The 14,208-nt window shown below is 38.5% G+C and overlaps 1 protein-coding gene across 1 annotated transcript in view; it reads left to right on the top strand.

The window, feature by feature from the left end:
* Positions 1–3,048: 3,048 nt before the first annotated feature.
* LOC133997465 (transforming growth factor beta-3 proprotein-like) overlaps positions 3,049–14,208 on the top strand; it is a 12,153-nt gene continuing 993 nt past the window's right edge. The window contains exons 1-7 of the mRNA XM_062437056.1: positions 3,049–3,706; positions 7,568–7,731; positions 10,605–10,734; positions 10,950–11,057; positions 11,524–11,689; positions 12,001–12,154; positions 12,903–14,208. The exon at positions 12,903–14,208 is cut by the window's right edge and continues 993 nt beyond it. Of these exons, the coding sequence (XP_062293040.1) occupies positions 3,361–3,706; positions 7,568–7,731; positions 10,605–10,734; positions 10,950–11,057; positions 11,524–11,689; positions 12,001–12,154; positions 12,903–13,061 (1,227 nt within the window). The 5' untranslated portion in view covers positions 3,049–3,360 and the 3' untranslated portion in view covers positions 13,062–14,208. The remainder of the gene's footprint in view (positions 3,707–7,567; positions 7,732–10,604; positions 10,735–10,949; positions 11,058–11,523; positions 11,690–12,000; positions 12,155–12,902) is intronic.

The raw sequence follows: 14,208 nt of genomic DNA on the forward strand, positions 1-14,208 counted from the left end.
GAGACGGAGAGATTGCCGGAGAATGACTCACTAAAACCTGACCCAGCAGTGAGGTAATCACTGGAGGACACTTGGAGTAAAAGTGAACTTTGATGGTGATGTCTGGGATCAGACAGTTTGCAGTACTACAATATGTGTGTGTGAATGTGCATGTGTGTGTGTGGGATGACATCATTTTTGTACACCAAACAGAGTTCCCGTGACGGTGTCAGTATGGCCTCCTGGTGAAGACAAAAACCTGAAACCCATTACAGAATTCCTCTCCACAAACGTGATAGGACACTCAAGTAGAAACTCAACCCAGAAGTACAGCTTGTAGTTACTAATTTCTAATTCTGCATGATTTTTTCAAACTTTTCTCAGAGAGGAAGTACTGCGGTGGCGTTGATGGTGATAACGTTGGTGTTGATGATGACTTCTAAAATTGATTTTCCAATTTACACTATGTCAGCAGATTATTATACCAATATTAAAATAAGAATGAAGCAACTCATTCATTCAAGAAAATCACAAAATATATATACAGTATAATTACTATACTGACAGTTTTTACTATCTCACTTATAAAGGCTGTAGTAGAGAGTGTGGCCCCTTGAATATAGGTCACTTTCTTTGAGGATTAAATATAAACTATATGATTCAATCCTCTGGAAATGATTACGATTACAATTTGAGTTTCTCTGCTCATGTGTCTGTGTATAGGCACAGAAAGCAGACATTGTTTGTTATGCAGCATCACCTGCTGGCTTAATGGAGAACTGCCAACATTACAGTAATTGCCAAAGGATGAGACAGAACCAGCCATAATTCATAACAAGGAACCTCATTAATGCCAATCAAAAAAACAAACATTTAGTTTAAGAGGCAACTGTAAACTTTGATTTAAGTATAAAAAGGAAACTTAAATAAGCCACATGAAACAAAGGTAAATTCACTGATGTATTCGACACTATCTGGAAAATGTTCTCCTGAAAAAAGACCTTCCTCAAGGACAAAATTCACAAAACAACAGAAGTCTTCAACTCTTGGTGAGAGGAAAAATATAGAAAAAAATATACTTTTCTTGTCACTACTCATTTATATTTATTCAAAAAGTACTTCACCTGTAAACATAACCCAGCGATTGCGCTTGTCAAAGCATTGCATTTCGGAATGCAATTTAGTTATTATTAACTTATTATTAACCTAACCCTAACCCTAACCCTCCAAGAGACAGGGGTTGATTTGTTCACTGCTTAAACAACACAATGAAGCTTTTTCATTACTAGTGTTTACTTGAACTACTGATTCTGATTTTTGTGCAATTGGAAATGCAACAGTGAAAAGAAACTTAACAATCCTGAAATGGCCAAAAGAAGTCAAAATTATTCTACATCTCACATGTTTCACAATTATGATGATATGAAATTAAATCCTATCAAGCAGGTGGGAGTATAAGTGTGAAACATGGACATTAATTTTTGTCCATCCACACTGACATAATCGTGGTGAGTTGAGGAAGAAATTACTTATTTTTTTAAATATGTAAATATATACCTTAATTTCATCTCTGACTACAGCAAAAATAAATAAGAAACAAAGATAATGTATATATTGTACACAGTTACCTGAATATATGATTCAAAGCCAAATATTTACCAAGTTTGGACATTCAAGGAAATTATTCTTGCTATGCAAACTGGTGGGCAAAAGAAACATGGTGAAATACCAGACCCCATGTTTGGGTATGGGGGCCTGCAGTGGTTGAGTGAGCTTTGACCTAAAATAGGTCTGAGGAATGTGGATGTGCTCTATGAATAGATAAAACAGACTGTAGAGGGGAAAACATCAGAAAGATAAAATAGTTTGAGGACCTGCAAATAAACCGGCAGACATCACTCCAGAAAAATGATTTCTGTGTGGTTTGCAGAGGGCATGGGAAAATCTGCTGCGACAGAGCAAAAACATTGGTGCTTTTTAAAAGTAATGCAAGCATGTTGCCAGAATGTGAAGTCTTACTGTAATTTGAGAGCAGCATCTGACAACAATTTGTTCTATATTGTGCGGGACTGTAACATGGCTCCAGCAGAAGAAGACCGGACGAAGGACCTAACTGTGAATCATGAGAAATTATCTCTTTGGCATGTCGCAGCATAAAATCTATAAACCAAGTTATTGTCATTTTCTATGGCTTAGATTGCATGTCAAAACAAATATTCATTTTAAAATGACACTTTCTTCAAAGTAAGTCTATGGAACTATTTTGAGTTTAAAGTAAAACATAATAACATTTTATGTTTGAACTTGAGTGGGTGATTTTTCCCCCCTGGCACTAAATATTTCAAACACAGGTCCTATACTTTGATTTAAGTATTTTGTCATTCCAAATTTGCCTTTAAGAGAGAAATCAAAAGAAAAAGTCAGTGTTTCAAAGGCAATAAACATCTTTACAGCCTCATATAGTTTAAATATGACTAAGAATTTAATAGAGAGAAAGGGATCATTTTAAACCTGTAAAGCAACTGCGATTACCACAACTTTCCACTAGAGGGTGCACGACCCAGCCATACTACAGTACCTTAGAAACATTAAATCTTACACATCTGCAAGACCACAATTAAAATGCTATTAAAAAACATTTTTAACACCAAAAAGTACTTCAAATACAGATGTTTACACTACTTTTAAGAAAGAACCTGATGAGAATATGAAATCTAAAACTTTAAGTTGCTCAGATGACCAAAGAATAAATCAGTAGGTTATTTTACATGATTTCTGTGTTACAATGGATGTCTGGTCCATGAGTAGTGCATCGCAATGAAGCCTGTTATGATTTGGTCTCTCCCGGGAGCCTGCGGTCCCTCCTCCATCAAACGTCAGGATCTGGCGGTATAAAACACACGGCCGTACGGACCGCTCAAAGTCGCATACACTTCGATAACTGACTAACTGCGGTCTGCCTCCTCAGAGACAATACAGAGGATTGATGAGACAGAAAAGGGGGAAAGATACGCCAAGTTGTGGAGCGACTTAAACATACTGGATTGAGCACAAGAATGCAAAAGAAAAGTCTGTTTCTACAGAGATATTTGTGCCGGATAAATGTCACATATGCGGGAGAGTTTCTGTCGTGCTGGACTTTAAATTGAGTATTGTCTAATGGGCGAACACAAACTTGGATTTCTGCTGATAACAAAAGGGACTGCTACGAGAAAACGAATTAGGTGAGGCGTTTTTTTCTCATTAGTCCCCAGGGAAGTTAAAATAAACAACAGCAGTGCTTATCCGTTTGATTTGAAGGCTGATTGACACTGACCTTGGCAGTACTCGCCTGTGAATCTGCACAATCAACTCCTGAGCGAACCAAATGCACAGAGAAAGATGCATTTGGGTAAGGCTTTACTGTTTGTCCTCCTCCTCAATTGCGCAACTTTGAGCTCATCCCTGTCAACTTGTGCCACCGTGGATATTGACCACGTGAAAAGGAAGAGGGTCGAGGCGATACGAGGTCAAATCCTGAGCAAACTCCGACTGACAAGTCCCCCACACTCCCTCGGACCGAGTAAAATCCCTTATCAAATCCAAGCATTGTATAACAGCACCAAGGAGCTACTGGAGGAGCTTGGGAGGGATCGGCAGCAGAGTTGCGGTCAGGACAACACAGAGACAGAGTACTACGCCAAAGAGATATACAAATTCAACATGGTCTACGGACCGACAGAAAGCAGTAAGTACCATAATTCTTCTGAGAGATGAGCCTCAATCTCTTTCCAGTTAAAACGCCAGCAATCCACGCTTTGGTGCGCTGCGCAATTACGCACCAAATGGGCAGCGACTCATTGTTACTGATAAATGTAACTTCTCTCTTTGTTTATCACCATAAAAAATATGAAGCATTTATGGTGAGAATATTTGGGAATCAACACATTCTCTACTTAGAAAAAAGACAAGCGTTTCTTTGGGCTTTGTAAAAGTGAAAGTTGAACTTGCTGTGCACTTGGGAGGATGTGTTTTGTTACTGGAGTGCTCACCAACCTGTTTTAACCCTCCAGCATTGTTCCAGGAAAGTCACTCTCCTCCTACTCCTGACTCCACTCTTCCTCCTTTTGTTTTTTTCCTCCATGGATCCTGTCCCTCTCCCCAGATGTTCCCATTTCCTTTCCAGTCAGGCCCAAATGAGAGGGACATCTGCCCAGGCGGAGGGGGGATGCCTTTAGGAGAAGGAGTAGGAAAAGTTAACAGAGGTGGATAGAAAAAGTTAGATGATGGAAGGACCTCCCCGTAAGCCTGGACAGAGGGATCCCCCACTCTCTCCCCTGGTTTCTGTGGGGTCACATGACACCCTAAAAAAAACCAGACACATCACTACAACCCACCTCCCCATTGAGAGCTTAAAGTGGCCCTGTTGCATGTCTTGGCCAATGAATTAAACACATTGGTGGCTAATGACATCACTTACTACAATGTTCGGGTTTAACTTAAACCTAAACAGAGTGTGAAGCTGAGGCAGCATCCATCCTTGACAACCTGAATGACTCCACTGTGCCGTCATTTTATTGGTAACATTAGGCAACATCAGTATAGGTCTGTTAGGCTCGTTATTTATTTTTTGTTAAACCTCCCTGCTCATTCCTCTATAGATTTGAAATGAACTGGAACTACAAAACCTGTTCCAACAGGGACGTGTGTCAGTACTTAAGGCAGAGATTCATACAGTGCTTGGTCCAACTGAGTCTGCATTACTGAGGAAGTAGAATAGGATAAATACTGTGCGTGTGTACGAGCCGGAGAGGGCCTCATGGTCTAGAGCTAAGCCAAGACCATTGCATCACAGTCCCTTTGAAATCAACAGGTGTTTCTAAAAAAGACCTATTTCCCCTCTGCAGTGTTCTGTTTTTAATCCCACAAAATGCTTTTGACAAACAACAAAAAAAAACGGCAGTAGTGTGTCTCGAGACCTTCAGAGCTACAGATGGCTTTAGGTGCAGAGATGTTAGACTGATTTACATGCAAGTAATTTTTTGTAGCAGTTGGGAGAAGAACATCATTCCTCTTCCTGTAGTCTCATGTCCTTTTTTGGTGATCAACTGAAAAACAGGGAAATGGCAAAAACACAATCTAACACAACATATGAGTTGAACTGACACAAGTATTATTTGTGTGGTCAACTTCTGCAACACTTAAATACTTAAAATGTTGACAAGCTCATTTCATTCTCCATTCTTGTACTTTCTTATACCGTGCGGTATTGGCACAGTAGTTTTTTTAATGTGTCCAAGATGATCTCATCCTTGGAAATATGCATTTTGTCAACAGCCTGTATATCCACGTGCATACACTTATCCTGCTCACTGAGACTGGTTAATGTGTTTTTCATATGCTGTGGAAGGCAGACGATTAACAATTTTCAGATTTGTGGTGCTGAACTCTACTCTGGCAACTACTCATTTCTTCAGTTAAAAGACAATAAAAGCCATAATCTGCTTTATAAGATTATCAGAATGAATACGTTACAGAAAAGATTTGAGTTTATAGATATTCTGTATCTAAATCATAATGTTTGCAATTAATTACGGGTCTTAAAGATCTAAAAACATTTTCAATCAAAATTCAAAGCATGTGTTAGTTTTATGTACATTAGCATGGATGGAAACTCATCTCTTACAGGAGAAAACATACATATTTTGTCAAGTGCTGTTTCGGTAAAACAGAAACTAAAGCAAATGGCAAATACGTCAACCCCCACAAATGATGCACCTCATATATATACCCTGATTAGCAATTAGGGTGCAATTAGCAGAATTGGTAAGTGTTGGATGTGTTGATTCCACTACTAGGAAGTACTTTCTTTCGTTAAAGATGTCTGTACTTTTAGCTTGAGATTTGTTTGCCAAGTACAACAAACACTACCAGGTGCTGGTTGGCTGATTTTGATACCTTAAGACGAAGCCATACTAGCCGTTTGCCCCTATTTCCAGTCCTTGTGCTAAGCTAAGCTAACAGGCTGCTAGCCATAGCTTCATATTTACTGTACAGGCATATGAGTTATGTTAATCTTCTCATCTAACTCTCAGCAACAGGATAAGTGTATTTTGCGAAATAATCAAAAAAAATCACTTTGAGACAAAGCAGAAACAGTAGTTTGTGAGTGAAGCTGGTGTTAATGAGGCCACCTTAACATGCTGGCCATTGTGTTACAGTATAACAGGACCAGAAAGATGGCTTTGTGGAATACATTTTTGACTCCGAGCCAGTGACATCACTCTCTTTCCCTTGGTTAATGTGGGCAAACACACACTCGCTTTTTGACGCTTTTGAAGGTAAACTGTTGACCTTTGGTAGATCTGAGGCAGCTCTGTGAACCAACACAAATCCGTGACAGGTGTAAATGAAGCAGAAAGCTGCAGGAAGACTGGCAAATTACTACATTGAGAGGCTGGGCGGCAAACATAGGAAAGATTTCCTTTTATAGCGTGGTGCGCATACAGAATCTGGCATATGTCAATGACTGAGGTTGTGGAGAAGTCATCATGGTCAGAGGCGGTCTGGGTCCAAAAAGTTGTCAGTGGGACCGGGGATAGCAGGGTTTTTGATATGCAGATACCAGCGAGATGAAGTCATACTAACCTCAATAATAATAATAATAATACTATTTCAATTACAACATTTTTATTTCCACCAAATATAGACAAAATGTGTTGGAGAAACACAGGAATTCTGATAAGGCAGGAAACGACACTAATCATTCACTGAGTAGATAAATGCAGTGCCAACCACTAAAGAATAAAGAAACCCAAGATCATATTTTAGGTGTAAATGGGTTTGTAAGTCTTCTTAAAAATATATGTTTTCACATAAATGTATGGCTATACATCACATCTGAGGTAATATGATATACCAAAAAAGGAGAAAAATACCCATTGCATTGCCATCTAGAGTTTAAAATGATTGCATCTGCTGCCAACCCAGTTCATGATATCAGTTTACAGAGTACTGAACCTCTTTAGAGTATGACTGACATGACTCTGGCATCAAATGGATGAAAGTTTGAGCATGAAAAGCACTTTTTAAAATTGTGTTGGTGGAAACAGGCTGAACAGGCTTTGTCTTTAACTCTTTAGCCTACCTACTGTTCATTCACAGCTTGTAACAACTCAATGTTAACTTCAGACATGGATGTTTAGATACATAATGTCACAAATTATTAATCTTTGTTTCATGGTGGCAACACCTTGTTCTTTAGTTAAGTTATTATTATTGTATTTTTTCTTAACACAGGTGAAAATTGCGAGTTAGAGAGGAGAAAGATCCTCAATATAGCACATTTTTAAACATTTGATATTGGAGAGGTTGTAATAATAATTAAATACAATGATTTGCTTTTGCTATATATTGTCAGTTTTCATATCAACTCTTACATGCACATGAAGGAGATTACAAAGTGACTATCAGTGATTAAGTTGTCCAGAGGTGATGTAGCAGTTGGGGTTTGAGTCTGGAGATACACTGATGGTATTGCATTAGGTCCTGATAAGATTTTCTAAGTCTGCTCTCTCGCTAAACTTTTATTTTATCCTCTCTGTTCCAGACGATCTGCCCAACTGTCCCAAAGGTATCACCTCTAAGGTTTTCCGCTTCAATGTCTCTGCCATGGAAAGAAACTCAACCAACCTCTTCAGAGCAGAGTTTCGGGCTCTGAGGGTTCCAAATTCAAGTGCCAAGAGGAATGAACAGCGGATTGAACTCTACCAGGTGTGTAAAGGTACCGTTTCCCTGTCCTTCTACCAAGATCAAAAGGCAAAGCTCACCTCGAGCCAACAAGGACCTCCAAAATCTTTATAGATAGTGCAGTTCTAGTCTGTCAAGATCATCTCCTGGTTACTTGTTCCCCTCTACATGAGTTCAGGCCCTAATTGACAAAGAGAGCCAATGACAACCCGATTGTGGTTGTCGGTGTGGGTTACAGCCAGACCAAAAGCCAAGAAGTTCAACAGGCCTACTGAATGTTTTCAGAACACGGACAGGGTTTCAGATCCAGATCTAATGTGGTCATCATTTTGGTTATGTAGAGGTTTTGATGTACAGCATGCAAAGTTCATTAAGCTGTTAAAAAGGGGCTCTACTCTGCTGAGCGATGAAATTATGAAACACACACACATTACTTAGTGTCCGAAGGTCCCTATTATTCTGTTGCAATGTCCTTGGCATTGAGGATCCAATAGAAAATGATTATTGCAATAAAATCATTAAAAATACCACAATATACAGATATTCCAGTTAGGAGTGACATCATGGCAAACCCCAAAAGACATTACCGAACAGAATTACAGACAACTGCCAGCATTTACTCTAAATTACAAGTGTGTTCATAAAAAGTGGTGCAACCATTGATGATGTTTATCACTAACTGTTTCACAATGTGACGACACAAGATTTCCAGAGAAATCTACCAATTGAATGTAATCTAATCTAATCTAATCAACACATCTTGGCCAAACACACAACTAAACCAACATCCATATAGGGTTGTTTGGTAGCTAGTATTTGCAGGACAGCTTAATCTGGTGGCCCTGTGAGAGAGCAGCAGGAGCAGGTGCTCTTATTCTACCAAAGAAAAACATTTATACTGCCAGTTTCAAACACAGAGACCAATACAGGGCATATTAGAGGAGGGTCATACTCAAGTTAGATTTCATATTTGTACAGATTTTCATCCAAATATATGGGAAACATTTAAATGTGCAAGAAGCTGGAAGACAGACTTGTAACTTGATATCATAGGTGCTCCAAGTGAACACACACATAACAACCAAGTTTCTTTTCAAACAAAAGTTATCAACTGAACCCACTCTAACATGTCAGTATTTTTAGAGAAAGAACAAACTGACATACAGGGATTGGCTACAGGGATTGTAAAAAGGACAGTTTGCTAACCCACTTAGCTCTGCACAGCGTTTTAGCCCTTAGCTTATTGTTATAGTAACTAATTTGGTTGAATTGTCTAATATTACTGCTCTCATTAACTTTGTTTCCATCAACAGCAGGCAAACAACTTATAATGCCTTAATTATGCCTTACTTGCATAAGAAATGACATACAGACAAATTAACAACTTGCCAACTGGTTTAGAAACTAGCTAACTGTTAGCAGAGCTAGCAAGCTCAAGAGCCACGTATTTCTCTCAGGAGTTGGTGGAGACCAAAACACAAGCTAAAAGAAGAGGGGCTATTGGACTTACTTTTATCCAGTGGACAGAAACATGACTGTTGAATGCTAGTATTTCTCCAAAGCTGACTGCTTGATTGCCAGTAGTATTTCCTTACGCGTTACAATAGTTCTTCTGCCCCCAAGTGGCCAAACTTAATACACAGGGGAGGGGAATACAGATTTAAAAGCCCTGCAGACTCCCAGGTTTTTTTTAATTTGACTAATTACTGTGGCTACCTGCTCAGGTTGAGGTGGGGTGTGACATACATGTACCAATCACAATGATAAAGGTGTTATAGTCGCACCCGGACAACACAGCTAAAGAGTGAGAGACAATTAATCAAGCACTGTCTGTACTCCCCCATCAAAGAGCCAAGAAGAGGTCTAATTGGCCAAAAAAAGTGAAATCACCACAAGGGGTGAACTGTGGATGTGCAAGTCCCTTAAACAATTAATGATTAATGAAAATCCCCCTCCACTCAAAACTGTGCTTTGTTGCATTGAATGTTTGAACTTCAATGTGCAGAATGATGTATGTGCAGAGTTTGACACCAGAGGGCTGTTCTCACATTCATTTGTTGAAAGTGGAATGTTTCCATTTTCCTGAAAAGTTCCCTTTTAAAGGGCGGGCCTACGCGCATGATTTGTGACATCACAAATCGGATGGAAGCCAGTCCTTGTCCAGTATTCAATTTACAAGGGTGTGATGTGGATACTTGAAGCCTCCAGTGCACAAACACTGAGAATGGACTTAACAGTGAACAAGGACACAACCTAAGTCCAGCAGTTAAACGTCTGAAATTAAATATATTTACATATGTATAGATTCTCTAATTTTAATGAAGCATAAGGGGTAGATGTAATTTAAAGGATTTTTATGTGCTGCTTTAAAAAACTAATAAACAAAAACAATATCAGACACACATTATTGTTCCAAGTGGAATTTTGTATATGCCTTAATATCTGTCTGGAGGAGATCTTTAATCATTTAAAAATACTCATCTATAGACCTAGGTTATGTAATACACTATACTAAATGTAACTATCAATAATCTCGAAAAGAAACAACCAAATTTGCCCAATGTGTCAGCTGAAATCCATGTTGTGTAATTTAAGAAAAAGATAATAGCAATAATAAAATATTTTAAAAATAACAGAAAACATAGAAAAAGAGATATCTTAGTCACTGTATTGGGCCTAATGCCCAATATATGCTACAATTTTCTTTTTTATTTCCTTGTATCATCTGTTCATGCTCCAGTAATTACAAAAAGCTCTTGTCCGACAATTAGAACAATGAGGCATGAATTTGACAAGTAACAGCTTCCTCTCATGCTAATGGCCTTGTCCCGCTCTATTAAGTGTTATTTTGTTGAGGCCGCTTCAGCATTTAGAGGCCGTTTATTATTGCTTTGCAGATTGTAAGGCCAAACGAACACATCAGGAAACAGCGCTACATCGGAGCCAAGAATGTGCTGACCAAAGGCACCCCAGAATGGGTCTCCTTCGATGTGACTGAAACTGTGCGGGAATGGCTGATGAACAGAGGTAAGACTGAGGTCACTTCATTTTACAAACAACCAGAAACTGTTTCTAAAGGCTATTATTAATCCACATAATCATCCAATGTTTGAACTCAGAACCCTGACTTGTGTTTTCCTACAAATATTGAGTCTTAAAGAGGGAGACTGTTGGCTTGTGCTTCTTTTTAGAAGAAATAAAGCATTTTGAAAATCATCTTTTCCACAATATTTTGCCATTAGGAACAAATCTGGGTTTGGAAATCAGTGTGCACTGTCCCTGCCACACCCTCAACCCAAATGGTGACATCATCGACAATGAGAATGAAGTGCTGGAGGTGAAGTTTAAAGGTGGGTCACATAGTCAATTATTCTAGATGTTAGTTGCTCTTTCAATCAAATGTATATTTGTGTCATTGTCTTATTTCCATCTGTATTTCTTACCATTCCTTAATTATTTTTCAAATATGTCTTAATTCTTGTAAATAATCCCAGATTATTATTATATGTAGCTTTGGGGAGTTTGGTAAAATATGTTTTTTTTCAGCAGAAGTGCTGATGATATAATTGTTTCAACTTTTGCCTCAGAGGACTCAGAATACACATGCAATCAAAATATTGGATTTGTGTTTTTAGTAACTACGTTTCAGAAGCCTTTTCTTTGTGTTTTTATTTCCGCACTGTGTAAAAGAAGTACAGGGATGACAGTTTCATACTCAATAATTTGGCAAATTGTATGCTAAGACACAGAAATTACAAGAGAAAAAAGCCACCAAGTAGTTGGTTTAAGTGCTCCTTGATCATGTCTATAATTAAGGCGTGGATGGAGATGAGGAACACAGCCGCTGGGACATGAGTCACCTAAACAAGCGAAAGGAGCAGCTGCTGCCTCACCTTATCCTCATGATGATCCCACCACACCGCCTGGACGCTCAGTCCACACGCCGACGCAAGAGAGCGCTGGACACAAACTACTGTTTCTCGTAAGGGATACATAAATTGCCTTCAGTGATAGTTTCTTGTACTTGTACATTCAGTCTTTGGGTCAGTTCATCAAATCATTCAATTTTCAATTGAAATGCAAAATTGGGAAAAAGTTTAATCTTTTTTTGAGCTCATTAGTGTCATATCCATAATATCACATGCATATGCTGCAACAAACTGTATCTGGTATATCTTATCAAGAAATTGTTGCATATTATTAGTAGTAGAGTATATATGCGTATAAATACATCATCACAAAAACACATTTTACACTAAACTGAATACACTATTGTTACATTCCTCATAATAGAAACACAGAGGACAACTGCTGTGTTCGTCGGCTCCACATCGATTTCCGGCGTGACTTGGACTGGAAGTGGATCCATGAGCCCAGTGGTTATGATGCCAACTACTGCTCCGGGCCCTGCCCTTACCTGAGGAGCTCAGATACAACACACAGCTCGGTAAGAGGACCCCTGCAGGCAAAAAACAGGAGAGTTTGTGAGATACAGTAAAAAAAAAACAACATAAAAATAAAGACATATTACTTTCTAATTTATTTTTAAGCCATTTAGATAATTTCCTTCATTTGCCCAGATTTTGAGTTATCCACCTCTGAGACCGACCCATCAAAAACCTACCTGAACCTGGCATGCATGAATTAATTTTACAAAAAAGAGACACCGAATATAAAATGTCCCTAAAGGGTTATTGACTGAATCCATAAAGCAGTTTACTAAAAAAGACCAAATCAGACATAAAACACCAACACTGGCAAAAGTATGATGTGCCACTTATTTATAGTAATAATAATAATAACAACTTTATTTATATACCACCTTTTAAAACATTTTTTTACAAAGTATTTTGACAGACAAAGCAAGACGCACAACACAGAGAGCAGCTCGAAAAGAGTAGCAATGTAATGTAATGTAAATAGTCCCTATAACATTGTGATTGAGTATGAGGTTTTATTCTTGACCCTGGTAACAAGGTTAACATGTTTATTTTATTAAAAAATCTCCATGAATTCTCAACAATGTGTGTTATATATTCACTGACATTTCAGTCAGTCAGTCTTGCTATTACAGTGATTTAAACCAGCCACCAAATTATCAAGATTCCATCTCTAGTTAGGCACTAAATATAAAACAGTTTACAATACAACTTGTACATACTATTTTATTAAATCTCCTGTGTACTTTCCAATAGCTGCTGAGCCTGTACAATACTCTGAATCCGGAGGCGTCCGCCTCCCCCTGCTGTGTCCCTCAAGACCTGGAACCCCTCACGATACTCTACTACTCTGGACGAACCCCCAAAGTAGAGCAGCTCTCCAACATGATTGTCAAGTCTTGCAAGTGTAGCTGAGAAGACGTGAAAGGCGAGGTAGTATGGCAGGATTTTCTCGGCACTGACCAAACCTATGCTCATTGACATTTTGGACTTTTAGCTGTGACAAATACTTAAACTGACCCTGTGGCCTCAAGGCTAAGATCTGAACACCACTCTGAAGGTCACACATTTTTAAGGATGCATATTTTCTTTAAAAACTTGAGGTCCTTGTTTTTTTTTTTTGTTTCTCCTTGTTTTGTATTTTTTCCTCCCACTCAGTGAGTTCTGGATGACATTTACTCATTTAAATCTTAAAAGGTCAAACCACACCCAAACGTCACCTTTCAATTAAGGTATGATCTTATAATATTTCCATCTAGATTTGTGAAGATGGACAACACAGTCGTAAGGCTAGATTGTGGAAAGCCCTGTACAAATATATCTGTGACAAAAAGAAAAAACAATGAAATAGACTTGTTTTACATTGAGCCCAAGCTAAATATTCCACAAAGTTATACTTTACATTGTCAGTAGAGCTTCCTGTTTCTAGCCTTGGGACGATATTGTTAATCATCACATATATAGACCGTGCTCTCCTGAACGGTTTGAAGAGTCCTTTCAGGCTTGATTTTTTTCCCCCTTGAACTTGCCTGAAGTTCCCTTCCCTTCAAACAGTGGGCATTATCTTCAAACACAAAAGGAGAAAGGACAGACTTGCTGCTGTATCCAAAGCCATAGCTGTGGTCAGGGAAAAGGAGAGCTGAGAGAATGCCTTTTGGATTTGCAATGGAAAGTGAATGAACAAAGAAGTTGAGCCAAGATTTTCTTTTTTTGGCCAGCCAGCAGCAATGGCCTTTTTCCCGGTGCATCTATAAGAATGGATGGAAGAAGAAGAAGAAGAAGAAGAAGAAGAAGAAGAAGAAGAAGAAGAAGAAGAAGAAGAAGAAGAAGAAGAAGAAGAAGAAGAAGAAGAAGAAGAAGAATAAGTAGAAGAAGAAGGAAAAAAAGAAGAAGAAGAAGAAGAAGAAGAAGAAGAAGAAGAAGAAGAAGAAGAAGAAGAAGAAGAAGAAGAAGAAGAAGAAGAAGAAGAAGAAGAAGAAGAAGAAGAAGAAGAAGAAGAAGAAGAAGAAGAAGAAGAAGGGACCTGTATGGAAGGAAAGAACTGTGATGGAAACTAGCCAAG

This window comes from Scomber scombrus, chromosome 17 (genome assembly GCF_963691925.1).
Source record: "Scomber scombrus chromosome 17, fScoSco1.1, whole genome shotgun sequence".
NCBI classification, from domain to species: Eukaryota; Metazoa; Chordata; class Actinopteri; order Scombriformes; family Scombridae; genus Scomber; species Scomber scombrus.